A 23,116-nucleotide genomic window follows, 5' to 3' on the forward strand; every position below is an offset into this window, starting at 1 on the left:
AAAACTTAACATTTTGCCTTACCAGACAAGGTATGAGAAATTTCAGTTGTATTTCGTAACCCTACAAATGCAAACTGATACAATCTCCAGTATTTTGGATCTGCCACTTCAACAGAGGTTTTCTTCCATTTGTATTCAATTTCATTTCTGGGATATCCATCTAGAAAAAAACAGAGCAAATCAAGCGTTCAGCCACAGTATATACCAAAGCATGTTTTGTGATCCCTTAAGTTGTTTATAAACTAAACCAGGGCTATACATAAAGTTGATCAGAGAGAAAGCCAATCTATAATCCACCTGATACACTCTAAAAATTAACCACAAAATATCTAGCCTCAGTTTTAGGCCTAGTTAAGTGTATGATTGATCAAAAACAATGTAAATGTTTAGGAAATATCTACACAATATTATGGAACTCAGATATGAAAAACTGCTGCAGAATCATGACTATGAATTAATACACAAATGTACTATACATTATCATTAAATAACCAAAAAATGCTTAAAAGGACAGACACTTTTTAGTACGTATCTTTATAAAATTCCTGTTGATGTGTATTGAAAATTTCTTTATATATCATTCCCAGAATGGATCTTTGTGGACTGATTCACTGTCTAGTACTTCAGCTTTAAGGAAACGCAACCTTCTTGATTTTCATGTGTCTCACATGTTGCCCCACATTATCTTGCAGAAAAGGCAGAAATGAAATAAAGCAAGACTCACTGGTGTGGCACTACTATTTAATCAATGGAGCTACCAAAGCTCACTTAGCTGCAAGCACTCAAGAAGGAAGTATTCAATGAAAACATTAATTTAAAAAGCATCACTAATGTTTGATTTCATTGCCTATTAGGCTTAATATTTAGGAATTACTTATTTAGCTGTGTTCAGGTGGGTTTGGTTTCTTTTGCCAGTAATAGTACAATTCCCTTAGAAACTGTTGTGTTTTTTTTAAATAATATATACTTGATATTAAAGAAATGAAGCCTGAAAGTTGTGTTTCTTGCTCACATAAATAAGTCCCACTGAAAGGAGGAGGACTTAAGACTGATCAAGCATTTCCAGGAACAGGTTGAAGAAGACTGATCTTATTTTTCCTTTTAAGTATACCAGATGGAACTAATTCAAAGCTGGCAAGTCTGGCAGGCATAAAAAATAAAGTTCTTCCAAGGCAATAGATTTCCATTAACTGGAATGGGCATTGTATCAGATCCTAAGCAAACAGATTATTTTTAAAGTTGCACCTAAATGAAATGCATGTAATTCAACTCAGTTGTTACTGCATTTAATAATGCATCAAATAATGCAATAAATCTAACCAAAGCATAAACAGGTCAGTTGTTTCCTTCACTACAACACTTTAAAAAGTAAACACTTGCTCTCTTGCTGCCAGAATTTAAGGAAATTTAAAGCCTGAATGAAAGTAAAGATTAAAAAAAAAAACAAAACCAGTATTTTACCACCTACAGCTTGAAAACTCCAGTGGACAGGAGTGTTCATCCATAGGAAAGTTATGAAGCTGAAGATAACATTCAGCATTAATTGTCAGCCTAATTAGAAAAGGAAGGGAAAAAAAAAGAAAAAAGATTATATTCAAGCATCCAGACACTTCAGACTAGATAGTAAAGAACAAGTACGGATATCAATTTTGCCAATTAATGGATGTTACACATAGCCAACTGTGTATCTGCAAGAAACATGCAGCATCACCACCAAAGAACAAAAACTATCATCATATGCAACCTGACAACCTGCATCGTTTTGACTGGCATTTCAAACCACTTCAAAAATTTCAATTGATTTGGGGGGATCTCTCCACTCTTTACCAGAACTAGGGGATAAAAAGAAGGGACTGAAGGCAGGGCAAGGAGGGGAGTTTATGATAGCAAACAATGGAAGTTTCCGGAGAACACATTTGTCAAATCAAATTGCATTTGGCATAACTCTATGTGGTGGCTATATACACGAGAGAGAAAGGGGGCACAGGGGGGACATGGGCTTGCTCTGTACTCATGGAAGCAGTTCTGGTGAAGACAATAGAGTGTCTAGGAAAGAGCAGACTTGGTATTTCTGCTCATTTAATGTCTAAGGCATTCAAGTAATCAGACAACTCACACACATTTTAGAAGTGGTTTAGGACTTGTAAGGGTATCAGCTGAATCACTTACTGCTTTTGTAAATACTAATCACAGATTTCCAAAGAGCTTCCAAGCAACCAATACAAAACCCAGTTCTGCTAACTTTCACTAGGAAGCTGGAGTAAGGGGTTAGACTCCAAACTGCCTACTTTGCATTTAAAATTCCTGTTCCTTTGCTGGTAAGACTGTGAAGAAAGTCAGCATATCTTTTAAAATCAACTTGAAAATAAACATAACACTTGCATACTTGACTGTATGCAGTACTTACATACTAGACACAAAGGGATGGGAAAAGGAAGATTCTGCCACATGCTGCCAGAAAGCTCTCTAAGTCTGTGAACAAAGTAGTTATTCTACACAAAGTGTCACTAGGATCTTTCTAGAAATTTGTCCTGGGCAAAAGAGAAGTTTATAAGAGAAAGTGTATTTCTTGCCATATACTGGGGCGAAAAAGAAGAAACACCCCACCACCACCATATTTCTAAATAAAACACTTGCATCTCTCTGAAGATGCTTTTCAAATTTGCCAGCTATGGTATATGCCTTTATTGCCTTTGCTTTCCATTTTCAACCTTTGGATAGTCAAACGCTTAAAGAAAAATAAAACAAAACCAGACTTTTACTAAAACCAGCACAACTAGACCTGGAATCACTGATAAGTGCAATGGATGGACAAGGACTAGCCTTAAAGGAGACTTAGTAAGCCTAACTAACAGAATCACCACGTCTGCTCCCTGAATTACCAGCAGGGAAAGAGTGGTGGCACAGGGCAGCCCATGAACCTGGAGCACTGTCAGATCCTATTATTGTTCCTTCAATAACCAACATATGAACCTCTCGATGTTATTCTACCTTAGGCCAAATTCAGGCCATATCCTCACCTATACAGATGTTTGCACACTGCAGTGCTGGGTGAATATCTGTGCTGCTGTTTTATTACTAGCTCATTGCACTTCAAATCTCATACTCTAGCACAATAATTCTAACGTACTGCGCTGGGAGAGCTCACATGCTTTTTTTTGTTGCATCTGTTTGTTTCTTTGTGTTACTTAGACCCTGTTTAAAAAAAATTGTATATCGAAACTGAATGGATAAAAAAAGGGTAAAGTCCAAGTATGACTTTAGAATTGTTAGCTACAAAAAGAAAAAAAATAAATATTAGTATGTCAACAGAAGAGGCTGTCTAGAGATTTTTATAAACACCAGCATAATTAACTGTTTAAAAAGTGCTCTGCAGAGACAGTTGTATGCTCTCAAATGAAACATACTAAGAAAAAATACTTTAAAAAAGAGTATCTTTTTAAAACATTCTAAATTTTCTTACTTCTGATACAGAAGACTTTTATAAATTTTTCATACAACACAACTAGCCTGCATATGAAAAAGCATAAATGAATGAAAAGAAAGCAGTTAAAAGGTGAGTCATTAAGAGAATATTCACATTTATGGCATCCTCTGCATGGACTGCTTCTTGATCAGCTTCTAATTCGTTGCAAGATTTTTTAGGCATACTTAATACAGCTGAGAGATGACCCTAAAATGCTTTCTGTAGACTACAGCCTTTCAAGAACTGTTTGAAAAGTGGCTCAAAACTTAGTATCAGCCCAAGCATCCCCCATTTGCCAAGAAGAATTATCACCAACATGTTTGCTTATGCTTAATTTGGATGAACAGATTTGTTGATTTTAACAGCTTGGGAGGGTAAACATGTTAAGAAGTATATGCAGGACTGGGGCCTTAGCTTTAATCAAACTTCTTAAGATTTTTATTATCTGAAGCATTTTGTATCTAACTTACAGAATATAATTTGGTGAAAATTAAATACTGAACTATTTAGAATAGAAAGTCTGCAAAACAATTTATGACTAGATCTGCAGTATCTTCGTGACAGACCACCATGGTGCTACATACTATATAACATCTATTTTTAATCTTGCTTGTACCTAAATGAAATTAAAATTTGCTAACCCGTTCGATCGTCTTTACCCCATTATCTAGGCAATATATTTCAATACTACTATTTTCATGCTTTTCATGATCAAATAATCTTTTTTTTTTCCCTTTATTAAACTCCTTGCAAATTCCTGTGGTCCACAACAAAAGAGCTGCCAAGTATTTGATTCATATTCATTATTTTCATATTCCTGGTCATAACAGTTTTATTTTTTTCTACTGACTTAATAAAAACCCACCTTAGAGTGTATAATACTCTTCCATCACTCCAGATTCGAAGCAAACGATTTGGAGTTGTAATCCAGTGAGCATCAGATTTCCTTGAGTTCCGGAAGAAAGTGTCTGGAATCCAAATCTTTCCAACCATATTGCTATTAAGCATAAGCACTTTCATTGAGCTGTTAAATTTTAGACGACTGTCATACCAAGTCTGGGCAAAAATTATATCTATAGTGTATTCCTAAAAACAGAGAAACAACCATATCTATGTATAGGTTTACCAAAGTCTGCAAGCCAACAATTTTTAATTCATATATAAATCTGAGGCCACTTTTTCTATTATTTTTTGTATCACCATTTGCAGAGTACACAGCAGCCTGTTACCCCAAACTGTGACATTACAGGCTGATGAGTGATGCATACAGCATTCTGCCCCTACCTCCTCTGACACATTGATTAGTTACAGAAGAGGAGACATGATGGGAGCTTGGTGTAACTTGGGAGGTCCCCACACAGTGCATTCATCTCTGGGGCCTTAGCCAGAAATTTAAGAGCAACCTTAACACCTCAGGGCTAGACAATTTTTTTAAGACATATTCTACATATCTTAAGAAGCAAGCTGAACAAACTTTCTAGATCTTCCACCAAACTTTACACCATGAAATTTAAGATCCTTCAAGAAATTTCAGATTTTGAAAAAATAATGAGTATGCGGGAAGTAAACACCACAGTTTGCAGAACTATCTGTTACCATCTGCCTCATACATCTACCTACATACACACAAAAGTACACACAATCATAACCAAGAAGGAAATTTCTCTAAAGCAATTCCACGTTACATATTAAAGCCTCAAGAAAGCTTCTTTGGTGATGGAAAGTCAAACTCCTCAGTAGCCTTATGGCCAGAAAAGAAAGCTGAAAAACAAAATAAAACAAACAAACAAATAAAAGGAAAACCCACAGCCTTTTAATGAGGCAATTCTTGACACAGTAAAACTTGAGGGAGATAAACATTACAGAGGCAACGAGATAACAGTTTTTTAAAGAATCCAGCCAGTGGTTCCTGCACTCCAAAGGAGCAAAGCAGCAGCCTTTTCTGAAACTCTTGTATTTGTCACAGGTCCAGACCACACAACTCTGACCTTAAGGGTAACAACAGCCTCTCTACTTGATGGAAGATTTGATCCTTCTTGCATGGCTGCCCCATGAGGGCTCCAATGGGCAACTTGGCAGCTCTTCTGAAGGATGAAGAGCTGGAGAGCAGACGTAGACACTTGCTGTTGGTTGTTCGCCTCTCAGATTTGGGATGAATGGGAAGGGGGAAGAGAGGAGACAGCGTTTCAAACTCTTGCTTGAGGCAAAGGGCTCACCACCAGTTTACTTAGTCAATAAAAATGCACAGTACAGACAGCCAATTCTTGTTTTAAATAAATTAAAAGTGGAAGGCTTTGCTGGTTGGGGTTGCGGGGTGCGTGTGTTCATTTTACTTTTAAATAATCACAGCAGCCAACTGGACAAGTTACAGGCTTCTCACTCATTTCCGCAACTGATACCATCCATCCTCCAGGAAAGTTTGTGAAATTTGGTGCTTCACCCTTGAGAAGTGTCAAGGCAGATACTACAGCACTACCTAAATCTCTCTCAATTTTCCCACTTCTCCAGGAGGGAGAAGAACAGGTTCCAGAAATACATAACCAAGAGGGAGGGTTGCCCTTGCTTTGTGATGTGTGGCAGATGAATTACCACCTGGACTGTGGTAACTCAGTGGCTCTCAAAGGTTATGAGTAACTAGTGTGTGAGGCAAACAGTGGGGTGACAGAAGGAACAAAAGGAGTAATCAAAATTGCATTTTAGAGATGACTTTGCTCTAAAACTCTGCTTATTCCTTGAAAAGCACTGTCATCAGGGGAAGATTCTGCAGGCCAAAACAAGTCCCTGATTATTTCATTTCTGTAAGCAATGTTCAAGACACCTGTGAAAACCCAGGGCCTATTTAACCTTAAACCTCAAATTTTTGTGCTCATCTATAGTGGTTACAACTGGAAAGGAAACTTGCCTTGCTGTAGTGTAAATAAGAGCCCAAGGCAGTGCAGAGGAGAAGCGTTTTAGTGGGCTTGAATGGAACAGAATGAACAAAGATTTACATGTTGCCTTTAGAGTACAAATAGGAGAAAAAAAGAAGCCAGTGAGTGAAATCCACAGACATGACCAAATGTATGAAAAGAGTAGAATGTGAGTTTGAATGTGCTACTCTAAGCAGCCACTTCACAGTAGCACTGTATTGTCTAAGAAAAAGAAATTTATCAAAGTGTGATCACAGTCAAATGCACCCAGAGCAAGAAAACTCAGGTTGTCATAGAATACCAACCACCCTAACAAATTAAGATAAAAAAGGAAGAGGAGCTCACAGATTATTCTGAACACACAAAGCAAAGGAACAGCCTCAGTGGACCCAGATGCTTGTATTCTCTTACCTTTCAGTATTAAATGTGCAAGTTTTTATCATACCCATGTATTACAGGAGTTGTTTAAAGAACTTTTTGGGGAAAAAAAAAAAAAGAAACTTTGTTAAAATCCTTTATGATATGTTTATAACTGTTCAAAAATAATTTAACATATAATAGTTTAACATCATAAAATTAGTAACTACTTGTTTCCATGTAGCTTGCTGAATGTAAAACAAGAGATCCAAACTGCTAGCCCCTTGTCACACATACCTGCAGAGGATTTTCCTCCATTTGTGAGCTGATACCACCCTCTCCTTTCAGGAGTCAGCCAAAGGCATCCCACCATCTACTACTACTCATCCCACCTGAAAGATGTGGACTGCAGCCTCATGGTGGGTGGCAGCAGCAGTTCACCCCTCTCTTCAGCAGGGAACCCAGAATCAGTGCCCTCTGACTTCTCCCAAGAACATTTATTCCACTTATAACATCTGCTTTGGTGGACATTACTGCCTACTTCTTCAGCATATCTATTTGTCCTGTGTCTCCCTGAGACCCCTCTGCCTTTGAGTCTCCATAATACAACCTGAGGCTGCATATATTCTTCACACAATGCATCTCACATAGGACCACATTTTCAACACATTTTATCTATACAATCTTTCATTCAAGTGAACTTTAGCATAATGTCCAAGCACATATATGTACTCACATTGTGGAGGTGCAAGGCATGTGAAAATCGGACTCAAATATATATTGGCCTCCTTTCTGAACACAAGTTTCCCTGCAGAAAAGGCCAGGTGGCATAGGTTCAAATAGATCCCAAGCAGTCACCAAGCACAGGCAAGCATACAGGATGATCAGACAACTAAAGAGTCTGGCAGCATGCAGCTGTGACAGTATAGATGCTTGGGAGCATCTATAAAAGGGAATGCATCTATGAAAAGGAAACTATGCTAGGCACATATCAAAACAGTTGGATTTTTTTCTGAAAATGTAGTTTTGAAATGGGCCTGAAATTTTCAAATTTTATATATTCATACACTGAATTCCCTTGAATTTGCACCTCCTAAAATATTTCATATTCCCTTTTAAGAAAAAAAAATCTGGGTCCCTAAAATGTATTGAAAATGAGGTAGAAAAATTACTATACTGTCTCTTCTGGGAGTACTTTGTTTCCAAAACTGAATGAATAAAAGCCCTATCTTTGTTTAGGTATCTCATATGAGCAAGCACAACAGCAGCCAGATTTATATAATATTCTTTCAGTGCAACAAGTCTTTCTGAGCAACTATTTTGTTTTCCCTCTTTTCTCACAAAAAGGTAAAATTAACACTCTTATCACTACTTTTATTAGTCTTTCATAAAACTCACCATTCAATGCCACTCCGTAACCATAGAAATTGGTTTACTACTCTCTCTTTCAAAAGAAACTAATGATAAAATAGCCATGCAGAATAAAATGGCATCAATCTATGGCTGCGTTAGTCACAGCTATAGCAAAATGCATGCTTATTCATATTTAGCCTCGCAGGGTTCAATAACCATGGTACACGTTAGCTCATATTTGGCATTTGATTAGATCAATGAACTCTTTTTTGCACAGCTGGCATAGAGAGCCCACCTGCCTAATTATTTACAGATAAATGCAATCCTCCTCCCTCTCTTTCCTCTCTAAAAGATCGTAACAAACTCCAAAGGCTGGGAACAGGGTGACTAATCAGAGATTACCATTAAAGGGCCAGGCAATGAACAAACTGAATATTGACAAGCAGGTGTATAGTCTGAAAGAAAATCATTTAATAAAAAGAAAAACATTTACTTCAAATAAAGTAGGAACAGCTAGTGTATGGGAATAGATTGAATCCTCAACATCAGTTTTGTTGTCATGCATAGTTCAATTACAGTCAGACATGAAAACGGGCCCGCAGATTGGGGGGTTTATTGGAAAACTGTAAAAGAAAGGGAGGCAGATACCATCCTACGCAATTGTTTCTCAGTGCAAATCACATCCCACGAATTCCAACTTAATATCAATAAGAATGGGGAAAATCTCACAAAGCAGGAAAAACATTTTTCTTGGATATTTTGTCTGGCAGCATCACAATTGATTTGATACTCCACAGTAAAAAATGTGGAGAAGTCAAGCAATGAGTAGCTAAATTGTTGGCTGGATTATGTTAAATGCAACACATTTTGTTTGAGAACAGGAAAAAAATGGCCTCACTTTCCAGGGCCAAACATAAAAGCAATAAAAAGCCCCAAAACCGAACTCAGAACTGAAAACTGTTAGCAAACTACAAGCCTGCAGTACAGTTCATTACCAGTGAATGTCAGAGAAAAATGAATAAAAGCATACTCTTGTCATGTAGTATTTGCTTAGAAACCCACCCCACTTCTCTCCCAGATTCAAAATTTCACCTGAAGGGCACCTGGAGTTTTCTGGAGTGCAACAAGCTAATTCAGAAATCTGTTTCATAGGGAGCCCCTGAACTCAGTTCAATTACCAAGTGTGACATGACTTCACCTTATTCAGTTATCTCAGCTTCAAGATATTTTTCCTTACGTTTCTTCATTCTATCCAGCTTTCTGATTCCTTAAACTGGAACTCAACATGAGGCAGTCAGGGAACTTTTCAGAAAACAAAAAGAATGGGAAACTAAAGAAAGCATTCTACCAACCTGTATGCTTTGACATTAAGAGACGTGATTTAATATCAAAGACTCAGTTTAGTATGCTGATTAAGAGGTTTAAACAACAAAAAAGTCATAGACAAAACTGGTGACCACATGCTTTCCTAAGAGGTAAACACCAAATAAAGCATCAAGCATTAGCCAATTTATCTTCGTCTTGCCAGTGTGCTGCCAATAAATACTTGTAACCTTTACCTTTTCCCTCACCCAAATATGTCTGCACATCAATAAGAGGCTATTAAGCAATTTATTATAATACTTAACCTATCCTTGATGTATAACTACACTTAACAAAATGTCTAAAATGTGGTTGCTTTCCCTCGTGGATTACTTTAAAAGCCTTTTAAAAAGGCTTTTGAGCTGCCTCAGGGCCAGCAATGGTTTCAGAGCTTGATCCCCACGGCTAGGACTGAAGCAAAAGTAAAATTTCTTGTTTTGGGAAATCATTTTAGTTTACTCACTAGAGCAATCCAAACCAAGTAACCTTAGGGTGAGATCTAAAAGAACCAACAAATCACAATGGTTCTGACAGGTACCTGTAATATTACACTAATGGTACTGCAGCTGTGGAAGAGGTGGGAGCTGCAGGAAATATATGGAACAGAAGTGCACAGCATCTGCTCCCAGAGCCTTTTACCCAGTCAGATTGTTATAATTGTACAGATAATCACACTGGAGGATGCTATGAAAACATATGCACAGGGTAAGTGGAAATATGGCAAATTGTATCTACAGAAGGTGAGGGAGTACAGTGAGACCTACATAGTCACAATACAGAAAAAAATCTATCACTCTTCACATCATAATTTGGCATCTGTGCCTATGCAGTCCTTATTTTGAACATGCAAAGTGACAGATGCAAACAACAATATGAATAAAAGGCAAGATTTATTTCAATGCTTTGTAGATTAGAAACTATAATTAAAATCTTGCCAATAGTGAAAAGATTAGCTAGAGAAGTAACTAAAGCACTTCAGCAAAATCTCTTCTTTTATTTGATCAGCTTGTATTTTGGCCATTTGAAGAGAGCATAAGGAGAGGAAGTAGAGGATATACATATCAGCTATATACATCCACACACTGAAAATTATACAAAAGGTTTTATTTTGCTTTTGAATTGCAACTTGAACATTTCAGCTGCTGCCAGTCATAAACAAACACTGAACTACAGAAAAAACAGAGAAGACAACTCAGGAAAAAAAAAATTAAATCAAGACATAAATATATATCTATATATTAAAAACCCAGGAGTGAATACTGGTATGGATTAAGGGTTCAGCTTTGAGGTTGTCAATAGTGATTTATCAACTCCGCTAACTGTACTTTCTAAATTCAGCAGCTACAACTACCTTCATGTAACTAGAGAGGCTCAAGCAGTCAAAATTGGTCCCACAAACAACCTGAGTGGCAAAGCTGCACATTACTCAAGCATACACAGTTTTCTACAGTTCCCTTTTATAAACAAGCTATGAAGTCTGGAACACAATACTTCACCATTCAGTAAGGTGTGACTGTTTTTAAAGCAAGATTAATTGCACGGTTACTGTTTGCTCTTTCATTTCCATACTTTTCCTGCAATGCTTCAAAATCCCAACACTGATGGCAAGGAGACTTATCTGGGTTTGGTTTCTACCCTGCAGCTCCTGTAAGATACATGATCCTACATGAAATACAGACCTTCTTTCAGTTTAGCTTTCTGGTTGATGAGGCAGTCATGCAATTCCAAATATCAATCATCTGCTGCACTGAAGAAATAAGAGCATGGACAACTGTTAAGAACTTCCTAAAAGAGTTTCTGTTTACTTACTGCCCCCAAGGACATAACCCTCTGTGGGGGTAACCTTCTAAAATAGAGACACTACTGTTATTCAAAAAGGTGAAATCTTATGCAGCACTTACTGTATGCCAGTGAATGACAAACTCCAAAACAGTCCAACAAAAAGTGGTTTAGACTGAAATACCATCCAGAATATATGAGACTTGACAAAATTTAAAATCACGCAACAGAATAAAAATAATGAAGGCCAAGATCATCAGGCAGGGAATTTACATTCACTTGCTAGCAAAAGCACACTGCATTTCTTAATAGCTATTTTGTCAGCGCTGTCACCTCTACTAATAAGGAATAGGGCAACACTTCCCAGGAGCAGGTCCACTTCCCTGGTAAACAGCCTGGAGGTACTACTGCAAGAAATGCAGGTCTGCTACTCCAGACCGTTCCCCTGCCTTGTAAAGTGAACTTCCCACAGCATGCACTGTGAGCAGAAAAATCCTGTTCCTGTAGCTGCCCAGCTTTTAACAGAGGATGAGGTTTTGCAGTGTCAGCACAGGTCCTGCCACCAGCCATCGTAGGGGCCAGTAAATGACAGCAGCTTTCCTCGGGAGCACAGCAGTGAAGGAGGCAATGCAAACCTGCAATGTAGGAGCCATTGCCAAGGCCAGTTTCTACTGCAACAAGCTGTTACAAACTGTTGTAACAATCAAAGCACAACCCCTGCCTTTTTGCCTGAAACCCAGTTCAAATCTGGGCCAGCAGAATTATTCCCACAACTGGAAGGCAGCATCACAAATTTCCACATTGACAGGCAGATTAGGAATTTATAAGAAAGAACAGGTGTGTAATGTTCTTCGAAATATTTATCATCTATTTGACACAAAGATGAGAGGTACAAGCCAAAGAACTAAACATAGCTTGTCTCATCGGCAAACACAAGGGAGACAACTGCAGCAGAAGTGGACAGAAGGTGTTTGGGGAGAATATTAAGGCATTGGAAGTAACAGTAAGCTGTATGACAGAGCTGTCAAGCAGTCTGTACAGTTTTTTGAGGGAAAAGCAGGAGTTAACTGTTTGGGTTAGCTTTAGCACTAGTGAATAGTGCAGTACTATGTAGTACTTATATTAACATTATCCTTGGCTTAGATCATCTCAGATCACAACCGAATTGTGCAGGCACTCAATACTGCGTATATGGGATACACATCCTCTGCAAGGAGCTCATGATTTTAATTTAACATAAAAGACAAGATTTGGAAAGATAACAGGGGCACAAGCAACACAAAACAAAGTACCCAAAAACAGTCAGAATTACATGTACTGATTTTTGCACAACAAAACTATAATTGTTTGTGATATTTTGTAACCTCCACAGAAAGAAAAGAAAGAAAAAATGTTTATATAGGAGCACGATGAGAAGCAATGAAGCAGCTTTGCAGACATTTATGGCAAGTTTCTTTCAAGCATAAAGAGCAGCTTGGGAGAAAGTATTATGAAAAGTTGAAAGGACAGGAGCAGAAACTAGTGAGATCTGAGATAGGAAGTGGCCTCCTGGGGAAAAAAAACAACTATAAATGGCTGGGGATAGGCTTTGAAGTGCCTTGAAAGTGAAAGGAAACTGGTTTTGTGTGAGGTCCGATGAAAGAGAACACAGAGGAAGAACCTGAGCAAGAAATGACTCAGTAGAAATAGTGGAAAATTCTCTCTGTCGCACATCTCTAGATGGTATGATTGGAGCAAGGCTGCAAATGGAAAGGTTACAAAAATATGTTACCGTAACAATAGCAGTCTGGACAAGAGATGGATGGATTAAAAAACCAAAAAAAAAAAAACCAAACCCTTTTTCACTCAGAATTTGCAAGAACACAACTGAGACCTTACTCCTGGTCCTAAGACCCATCGTGTCATAGAAAAATGGATTTCAGGCCTCAGTGATGTACAGAGTAGTGATTATCCACAGCAACTGAGAGTGCAGAAGGGATGAAAAGTGTGAAGATTTAAAGCTATGATTTAGACACATTGATCTAACTAAACCCCTGTGAAGAGATATGAGGGACACAAGGCAGTATTTTAGATTGGGCAAAAGGAGACACAGGGAATATCAGACAACTGGCACAGAAAGGTTGCTGAATTTGTGTACGAAACTGCCAAGAAGTAGTTTAGAGCAGAAGAAGACAAGGTGACCATGGAAGACATCATGTACAGAGGTACTAAAGGAAGAGCTTTAAGAAGTACATTTACATCCACTTAAATGAAGTACTGGGAACACAAAAAATTAAGGGACTTTCTCACAACAACACACTGGCAGAGTGACAACAGATAAAAAGGAAGACAGTTTTCAGAATTGCCTTCTACCCCAACCATGTCCACAGCTCAGCACTTCTGCTATTTCTTTAACAAATTTGCCTTATGCAAATACAGAGCATTAACACCTGAAATCACAGATACTTCAAAGGCAGTTTGGTTATTTCTCTGGCTGTGGATGCTACGAATTTGAGATGATACAAACTGGATTTCCAACCAGTATGCTGGCACACTCTACTGAAGTCAGGGGAGTGAAGTCAAAGTAGATTTTTAATATTATTAATAATGAAACCATGCCAACTGTGGCTTAAGTGATACCACAGTCCTATACAAAACCAGCATCTTTTAAAGCATGAACTAGTCTTCAGATGATTGGGAGATTGGAGAATCTCCCTGATGAGGAAAGGCTGAGAGAGCTGGGCCTGCTTAGCCTGGAGAAGACTGAGAGGGGATCTTATTGATGCATACAAATATCTTCAGGGTGAGTACCAAGAGGTTTGCATAAAATGCTCTTTTCAGTGGTGCCCAGTAACAGGACAAGGGGCAATGGGCACAAACTGCAACACAAGAAGTTCCATCTGAATATGAGGAAAAATGTCTTTACTTTGCAGGTGACAGAGCACTGGCGCAGGCTGCCCAGAGAGATTGTGCAATCTCCTTCTCTGGAGGCATTCAAAACCCGACTGGACATGGTCCTGAGCAACCTGCTGTAGGCAAACCTGTTTTAGCAGAGGTTTGGACTAGATGATCTCCAGAGGTCCCTTCCACCCTGATCATTCTGTGATTTATGAATACACCGCAGCATAAAAAGACTGCAGCCTTAGATTACAGCATTGCTAAACGGCACACAGAAATCAGGCCATATTTTACAGCACAGAGCACAGATTTTTCTGGAGTCTTGTGTAGAACCTTAAATGCCTGTCTTGACTTCATATCTACTAAGGGGCAATCAGTAAACTGCAGCTGAAAATGGGACAAGTATTGAATGCTGTCTAAAGTGGGGGCTGGTTTGGTTTCAGAAAGCTACTGCAACATTTGTCTGTCATACAATGGCTGCCTTTTTCCCCTCACCCTTCACCATTCCCTTCAGAATGATCACAGAGACTGGGATCGACAAAGGAACTGCTGTGCTGAGCCTGTATGAGCAGAATATTGCCTGTACTTGGCCAATTCTTCTGAAACCAAACAGTGCAAATTTAGAGCTATCTTGCAATAGCTGTCTGCAAGAGCCAGACTAATCAATTTAAGCTATTTTTTTTCCAGAAAACAACAGACCATTCATGGACTTGTGCTTGTGAAGTATTACTCAAGTTCCTAGAGCTGGTGAAATAAGAAATACCAACATGCATATGGGTTTTGACACTTAAATATATTTCATAACAAAGAAAAAAAAATGCTTCAGCCTACTAAAGGAATATTTACACAGCTGCTGTAAATAAACACTCATCTAAGTAACAGTCAATTAACTGATCACTTGCAGTGCTGACAGGCACCAAAATGATGGGAATCTGTCTTTCCTAACCAAAATAAAAAGAGTAAGTTGGGAAGAAATTTGTTATTCTAGCTTACTCCAAAGAAGTTGCCATACAATAAGAATCAGGTAATATTCAAAGACAACTTGGTACTTCTGTCCTGATTTATGAACAAATATTCCTGCTATTTGAAAGAGAATTGAACCATTTTGCATAAAATGCACACGCTTGACTCTCCAAAAATTTCCAGTGCTTGGATGCTGAAAGCACACAACCTTAGGAAACCTCATAAATTCCAAATATGGGCAGAAGTGCATCCCTCATGCTCTTCTTTTCAGTCTGTCATCATAAAGCTCATAGAGACAATGGTCCTCCTCAAAATGGTGTTCTTCAAACATGAAAGCAATTCCAACCTCCAGGAAGAGCTTCAAATGGAGTTCACAAACCACGACAAGCCTTTTCAAGCAGTGTTCACCCAGTCTTGTAATACTACTATACACTGCAGAATTTGGATAGCACTGTGATTTATTGTGTTTATGCTTCTTGTATGGAAATACATTCACTTAGACACACAGCTCTCTGTAACACACAGACAGGGAGGCAGAGAGAGAGAGTTCATATCTTTCCTTTTATACACTTCTTACTTTGGATTTTTTCCTATTGTATTTGTTAAATCCTTAAGTCAATGTGACATGGTTCACCCATGTAAACTAAAGTACATGCCTAGGTATCACAAGGATGAGGGGCTTCCTAATTCCAGTATCTTCTTCTGCCTCTTTCTAAGCCTCATCTTTCCTTTATGCTAGTTACTATTTGTTCAGTAACAAAACATTTAGTATCACTCAAAAACGGAGTTAAAAATACACTGATTTACAGCATAATGCACACAAAGGGTGTGCATCTTTGAGTACTGGATTTCAAGATAGCTTGAGATAACATGTCTTTGGGTCGTGATTACTTACATTCTAATGTGCTTAATGTAAATTACCTGTCACTGTAAAGTATAAGTACAAAACCTTCAAGCCTTCAATACAAATGTAGTGACTAGTAGAGTAAGTACAGTGACACAGCTGACCATGAAGCATCCTCCAAAATTACAATGAAACTGAGCAATCTGCATTAGGATACTGATCACACTGAATACCTTAAAAAAAAAGAAATAAATCTGCTGCTATTTACTTCAACTTGAGAATGCAGTGGAATTTAGAAGTCAAAGGATACTTAAAATTCACCATCAGCACATTCTACAAAATGTCACAAATCGTACAATATGACAGGTAATATTGTATCCTAACAGTCTCCAGACCATGCAGTCTGTGTACCACAGCATCACATTGCATATTCTGTGAGTTATCTGATCTGTTCAGTGATTTAGTTCTCTTGTTAAAAATAAGAGTGCTAGGCTTCAAAGTATGGCTTTCAGCTTGTGGTCGCAGTAGTCATCAATGGATAACTAGAAAAGATCATGCAACAAAGCTAAATCGTCCACAGAAGAGACAGAAATATTGGAAAATAACAAGGAAACTGAACTGCTTCCGTGAAGTGCAGTTCTAGAAATTTATCCTGGAATTTTCAGTCTGGAGCTTCTAATACTGAGTTCCATTAATAAATACAAAATCTGAATAGAGAGCATCATATGCATCCACAGCAAGGGAAGAAAAAAATCTGTAGCCCTCAAACACACTAAAATAGCAATATCATAATATTTCAAGATGTCAAATCATGACTTAGAAACACCTGAAAAATCAAAGGAAATTCAAAATGTAATTTAGTTTCTGTAAACTTACATATTTATACATGTACACACTTATACACAGACAGCTATAGACTGACAAGTAGAGCATTTTCTTTTGGCTAGTTTTTAATCTATCAGTAATGACATCTATGCATCTCTACAAAAATTATCTGCCTTTTTCTAACCCTTTCCCCATTTTTGTTACTTAAGCATTGCTCCACTATTTACTATATGAAACTTGATTCAATAGGCATTAAGGACAGGGAAAGTATAAACTTCTCTAATCGCTCTTCATTTTTTATGCAATAATGCAATACTGCTGCTCACTTAAGGAACTGCTCCTGTATTACTTCTCCAAAAATTGCTCTCATTTGATGTAGCAGTCTTTTATTGTCATGAGAGTTTTGATCAAACAGAAATTACAAGATCGGGTATTCTCTTATATAATGGAAGCTAAAAATGTCTTGGAGGGCTGCCATGCCCTTCCCAACCCATTGAACTGCACACTCACACAATCTTCTTAAACCACAAAATCTGTGGCACTGGTGTGGTTCTCCCCTTGGGGCACTAGTAACCAAACCTTATGTATATATGAGCACACAGGATTTGGGGGCTGAATAGAGGGCAGAGAAAGCTAATGAGCCCCAAAGGCAACATGGATCAACATGCATTTCTACACAGGGACTGTATATCGCACTCTGCTACTTGTACCACCAGAGTGGCATTTTTTCATCTTGGCCCTAGTCTGAAAGGAAAGAGAAAGGCAGTAAAAGCCTAGTGTATCCACATTAAGCGCTCAACTGAATGAGCTTCCACATAGAGAAAAACCAGGCTCTAAATATTCATCACGTGTCTAAATTCTGCTAAGAAATCCCTAGACCACTGCAGAGCTATTGAGGATCAAGTCTTTGCCCATAAAAATGCACTTAGCTGCATTTCACATGATTGTTGCACAATGCATAGCACAGGTTAGCTCTAAAAGACAGATTCAAAAATCTTTAGACTTAATGAGTATTAGAAGCCTAAACACTCCACTGATCCAGATGCTTGTTAAAAATGTTTGCTCAGGTTGCAGTTGCTTAAAGAGATCACACGCTGTAGAAAAACATCTCTTAAGCATGGCATGTCTATACCGTCCAGAATTGTGTGTAGATCTTTGTTAGTGAAAGCCAAAACACAACAGCCTTCAAAAACAAATTCTAATGAATGTCATACATACACTTAAAGCATTCCCTTTATGAAAGTGAAAGTCTATCAGATAGCAAGAGGAAAATAGACTGAATCATAAAAATAAATCCATTTCCTCTCATAATAGATGTTCTCTCAATCTTTCAGACAAACATACTCCCTTGATACGTTGCTTCAGCATCACTGTTAGAAAAAATGCCCTCTAAATCATGCCATATTGTATTCAAACTAAACAGTTAAAGGACATCACTTGCCAGAGTGAAGGAACGTATCTGGCAAATGAGTAATGCAATGGGGAAATCACAGGTATGTGTTCTCACATTAAGCGATCAAATGAACAGCTAAGGACAGCCCTTGAAATGGAGGCAAGTTTTGGGTTATTAGTTAAAAAATCTCAAACAATACTGACTCCAGGGAAAGAGCCTTCCTAATGAAACCAACAGCTCACATAAAGAGATCTTACAGGGTCAAACCTGTAAATAATTTTTTTTCTATTTTTTTTTTTCCCCAGATTAAGGACCTCTGTTTTGGAAACCTTAACCAAACTATTTGCATATTTGGGGGTGTGTGTGTGTGTGTGTGTGTGTGTGTGTGTGTGTGTGTATTTTCACAAACATTTGATCTTTGTAGTGATGCTAGATGCTCACATGATCTAGGTTCCTGCAGTCCAAGCCCAGTGAAAGCAAATGCTGTTTTATGGCCGTAGTGCCTTTAGACTACAATATGAATTTCTAAGTAGTTCTCTGTTTATTTTTAAAAAACATAGAATCGTTCTTAAAGTTGTATGTCTTAATGACATTTACCTTATTACCCTTTGATGGTATGCTTCATTGTTCTCTTTCTTTTTTTAAAAACAGAAAACAGAAGGTTAGAGGCATAAACATTCAGTTGATACAGATTATAACTATCAGGATCCTGCTCTCTGATGAAGTAATATGCCTTTCCAGCATGGTACTATCCTTACCATGGACTACGAGCCAGTCTGACTGGCTTTTTTTAGTGCCATGACAAGAGCATCAGCACCCAGCTCTAGGACAGCACTAGCAGATGTGGGGAGTAACATGAGTAACATGAAATAGCCCGATGGTACACAGCAGAGGGGAGATTTCCCAGGGGTTGCACAGACAAGAACAGGGCATGGGAAATGGGGCAGGGCTACCCTGCAAAGCCAGCCACATGCTGGTTCTTTAAAACTGGAAAACTGAAGCTGTAAGCATTTCTCATTTTCAGTTCCAGCGTATGCAATACCTACTGGCCACAGGCTAAAGGATTTACATTAGTTACTGGAAAAGGAAGCCTCTACCATTTGCTATATCCTCCTTACACGTAGCTGCCTGTCCACACATTTTGCTCCCACAGTAAGTTCCCTCAGAAAAGGATAGGATGCTGAGAAGCAAAAGAGAAAGGCTGCAGTAGAAAGACAGACAAAACCAAAGACACCACTTATGCTGGACACTGAAACTGATAAGCTTGCCCCACCCCATCACTCTTCTGCTCTTGCATGCATTTCCTCACACATAGCCCTGGCCTGAGACGTGGACTTCCCTGCCACAGCCCCAGGTAATGGCAACTCTAAGCTTGTTAGACCATTATCCTGGAATGAATTTCTTTTGCCACAGATCTGCATCATTTACTTTTGGCATCTTTATCCATAGTATTTAAGTAACACTGCTTTTCCTGCTTGGCTTTCCACCTCTGAAAGTCAGTATTCCACACCCAAGCATGATGACATGCACGTAAACCACAAGATCCTTAATAATAATAATCTAGAATTGCTGTATTTTCATCAAATGCTCAGAAGCCCCCTGCACTGGCACACTCCAGCCTCAGACTGAACGCTTCTCTGCCATGCAAATTCAATACTGTCGTCAGTTCTGTAGGGGGGAGGAAAAGGAAAAAGGCAGGAGGGTGCTGAACACAAACCTGCCCAAGGACCAGTCCTAGTCTTAGTCCTGGGCAGTGGTCCCCAGGAGGAATCATGCAACAAGGCCTTTCTAACACCTCCAACATCAACATTTCGTACAATGTACATCATGACAGAAAATCTAAGGAGTTTAAGAAAAGGCCACAGACTCAACTTCCTTGTAAGCACTGTTACTTCAGTGTCAGTAACATACAGATAGGCCAGATCTCAACAGGTCTACCAGAAACTAGATGAGATGCACTGCTTAACTTCTGAAGAAACCAGCTATGCGTCCACACATACACACACACACATTGAAGAAGACCTGTAAGACTAAGTAAGACATCGAAAAAGGAGGTCAAAAGGGTTACTTTCAAATTTTTCTATGAATTTGAATAACAATAATAAATCATTGCACTGAACTGCTAGGTCAATTGTTATTATTCTTAACCTCCGAAGAGTAGCTCCAGGAAATTATACTGGGCCAGAGATAAACCAGTTATAAACAAATATAGTGAAAATGTTCAACACTAACGAAATGAGGACCTGATATGACATCCTCTGTGTAGCCTCATCTTTTTTTTAAAGAAGAAATGTATTGTAAAACTTACAATTCCGAATAGTCTAAACATTCCTGCAATAACCACAATCATATCTAATAGCATAAGAATACACAGTAAGAAAAAAGAAACTTATTTCAATGAGATTAGAATTATTTCATAATATTACACCATAGCATCATTCAGATGTTTTCTGTCAGTAATCAGAACTTACCATATTGATTGGGTCAACTGGGCCAATGCTGTTAACATAGACATCTGTTTCAATTACCGTAGTTCTCACTAAACAAAACAGTAACCATAATAATTACACATTTAATTAACTCTGTACATTGTTAATGTAATTTAACCTATTTACTAAAACAACAACAAATCTGATATTCTTTTATTAGATTCAGAGTAATTAAATCCCTGGTTTGTTCATTCATATATAATTTGGCTCCCTTATTCCATAAGAATTGTTAGAACTATCAACATAATTTTTTTACATTGTATTGCAGTCCTCATCTGTGATTTGTTAACAGATTTAAGATAGATATAAAAGGTGGAAAACGTAATGGAAGGAAAAAAAACACCAAACCAAACCAAACCCAAAACTGTCTTCCTACATAAAACTTAATCATAAAAAGAAAAAAAAAGTTTGAAAAAATTGCTCATACAAACATGAGGTCTGAGAGATGTATTTATCAGCTATAAGGAATCAACATGTAGTGCTGTCAATTCCTACCAAAAATGTGTAACAAAAGTAAAGTAACTTTTCGCCACCTATTTCTTCAATTCATGCAACTATAGCACACCTAAGGATTGCTAATGTCCATTCATCAGCTTGATTAACACACCACTTCAAACACCAAATTGAAATCTCATTTAAAAGTTAAACATTTCCAAACTTACTCTTTTTTAAAAACACAGGGAAACAAATCTCACTAGGCAGTCAAAAAAACTAGTTGTTTTTCTCCCACAGAATGTACTTTCTTACTTTGTGCACTTACAGGATGGCACAAAATCTAAGTGACTTCCCATGAGAGTCACATCTGAAGTACAAGGGGCACTGATAATTCAGGTTTTTTTCCTTCTATCTGGTTTATAGGGGGAAAAGGTACAAACAGAAGAGGCCAGGATACATTTTAGTTTCATCAGTTTACCAAGTATTTTCTTCTAGCCTGTACTGGACAGCCAGAATAGGGACACAAGGGGACATATGTCTTAGTCCCCAGTCCCCAGTGAAATTAAGAAGGTTAATAATAAAGCTGTGCTGGTCGGTCTTTCATGTTCTGGCACATTAAAATGAAACATGTCTGTCCATCTGCAGATGGAAAAGGAGGAAGGTACAAACAAAAAGACACTTTGATTTCGTAAGAGAGGGACCCTAGGTCATCAGATTTTATTTCTTTATACTGCAGATCAGAGATTGTCCAAGTGCTCTGTAACAAACCTAAAATCTTAAGAGGATTTTTTCAAATCTCAAAAACCTAGAACTCCAACAGACACACTAAAAGAAACATGATATCATTAACATCCTTGCCAGCTGCAATGACAGGCAAGATACATTGCCTAAATATGCTAAGATACTTTTTCCCTGCCAATCTTGCCTGGGAGGAAATTCTCCCAGATTCCAAATCTTGTTACTTGTCTGACCCTGACCCTGGCAGCAAGACACGCCAGTGAGGCTGCACAAAGGATTTTCTGTATAACCACAGAGCACAGCCACTTGATCACCATCCTGTCCCCAGCATGCTTCACAGAAAGTTTAAACAGACTCTGGAAACCAATTTATTTCCTGAAGAAAAAATGTACTTCCTGAGCTGCAGATGTTTTCAGTATCTGCAGAACTCATAAAGGAAGGGGGCTGGGGATAAAAACTCATATCCACAGAAAAAAAGAAAAATAATACATATGTGTATTTACACATCTCTATAATATATTTTACATATGCCACATCTCGCAGACAGATATCCTTTAATTTTACAACCCTATTTGTCTATGTAACAGCAACCCCACTGCTAGACTAGAACACAAGAAGGTGGATCAAAGTGCATCTTGCCTCATCAGTCAAGCAATGCCGAACCAAATACTTTTTACCCATATTAGCAGGAAATGTTTAATTCTTCTTAGTGTTAGGAAACCTTGTTTTGTTCTAAGGCTCAAGTATTTGACCAGCTTCCGGTACTGCCTAGCCATATATCAAACCTTTTCTTCAGACACAAGCACCTACATGCAGTGATTAAGGTCACCTCTGAAACTTGCCTTCAGTATGCTGAACGGCTCATACCACATACTGTAAATGCAACCTACAGATAATCTGTTCAGATTTAATCCATAAACTTGCTCCGTTGTTTCCAGATCCATCTTGAAATGTGGACACCAGAACTGGAAATTTTTGTAAGTGTTGTCAGTGCTGCCTGAACATTTCCAGATTTTGTGTTGATTTTCAAAAAGGAACTTCTTTCAGGACAGTGCTCAGGGGTTGCATAGATAAGATCTTATACTACACAAAATATCTACATTGTCCCCTAAATCACTGCTTTACTATGCAGAATCTCTCTCCTTGAAATATGACCCACAGGCTTCCTCCCCGCTACTTCCTTTTCTTTTGTATCTCCGGTTCTACTGAAGGAGCTGATTACTCTGCAGATACAGCCTCTCCCTTTCCAACAGTCTTTGTGTCATCTGCCAACTTTACTACAAAAATTAATTGCTGAAATAATTCAAAGTATCATTATTCTTGATC

The 23,116-nt window shown here is 38.1% G+C and overlaps 1 protein-coding gene across 4 annotated transcripts in view; it reads right to left on the reverse strand.

Moving 5' to 3' along the window:
- GABRG1 (gamma-aminobutyric acid type A receptor subunit gamma1) overlaps positions 1–23,116 on the reverse strand; it is a 58,494-nt gene that overhangs the window by 11,610 nt on the left and 23,768 nt on the right. Inside the window, exons 2-6 of one of the 4 annotated variants that reach the window (XM_055723145.1) lie at positions 20,600–20,667; positions 6,787–6,848; positions 4,332–4,552; positions 1,469–1,551; positions 23–160 (exon numbers count right to left, since the gene is read on the reverse strand). In XM_055723145.1, coding sequence (XP_055579120.1) covers positions 23–160; positions 1,469–1,551; positions 4,332–4,486 — 376 coding nt within the window. In that variant the 5' untranslated portion in view covers positions 4,487–4,552; positions 6,787–6,848; positions 20,600–20,667. The other 3 variants (XM_055723144.1, XM_055723133.1, XM_055723139.1) reach the window with 3 other exon arrangements.

This window comes from Falco cherrug, chromosome 1 (genome assembly GCF_023634085.1).
Source record: "Falco cherrug isolate bFalChe1 chromosome 1, bFalChe1.pri, whole genome shotgun sequence".
Lineage (NCBI taxonomy): Eukaryota > Metazoa > Chordata > Aves > Falconiformes > Falconidae > Falco > Falco cherrug.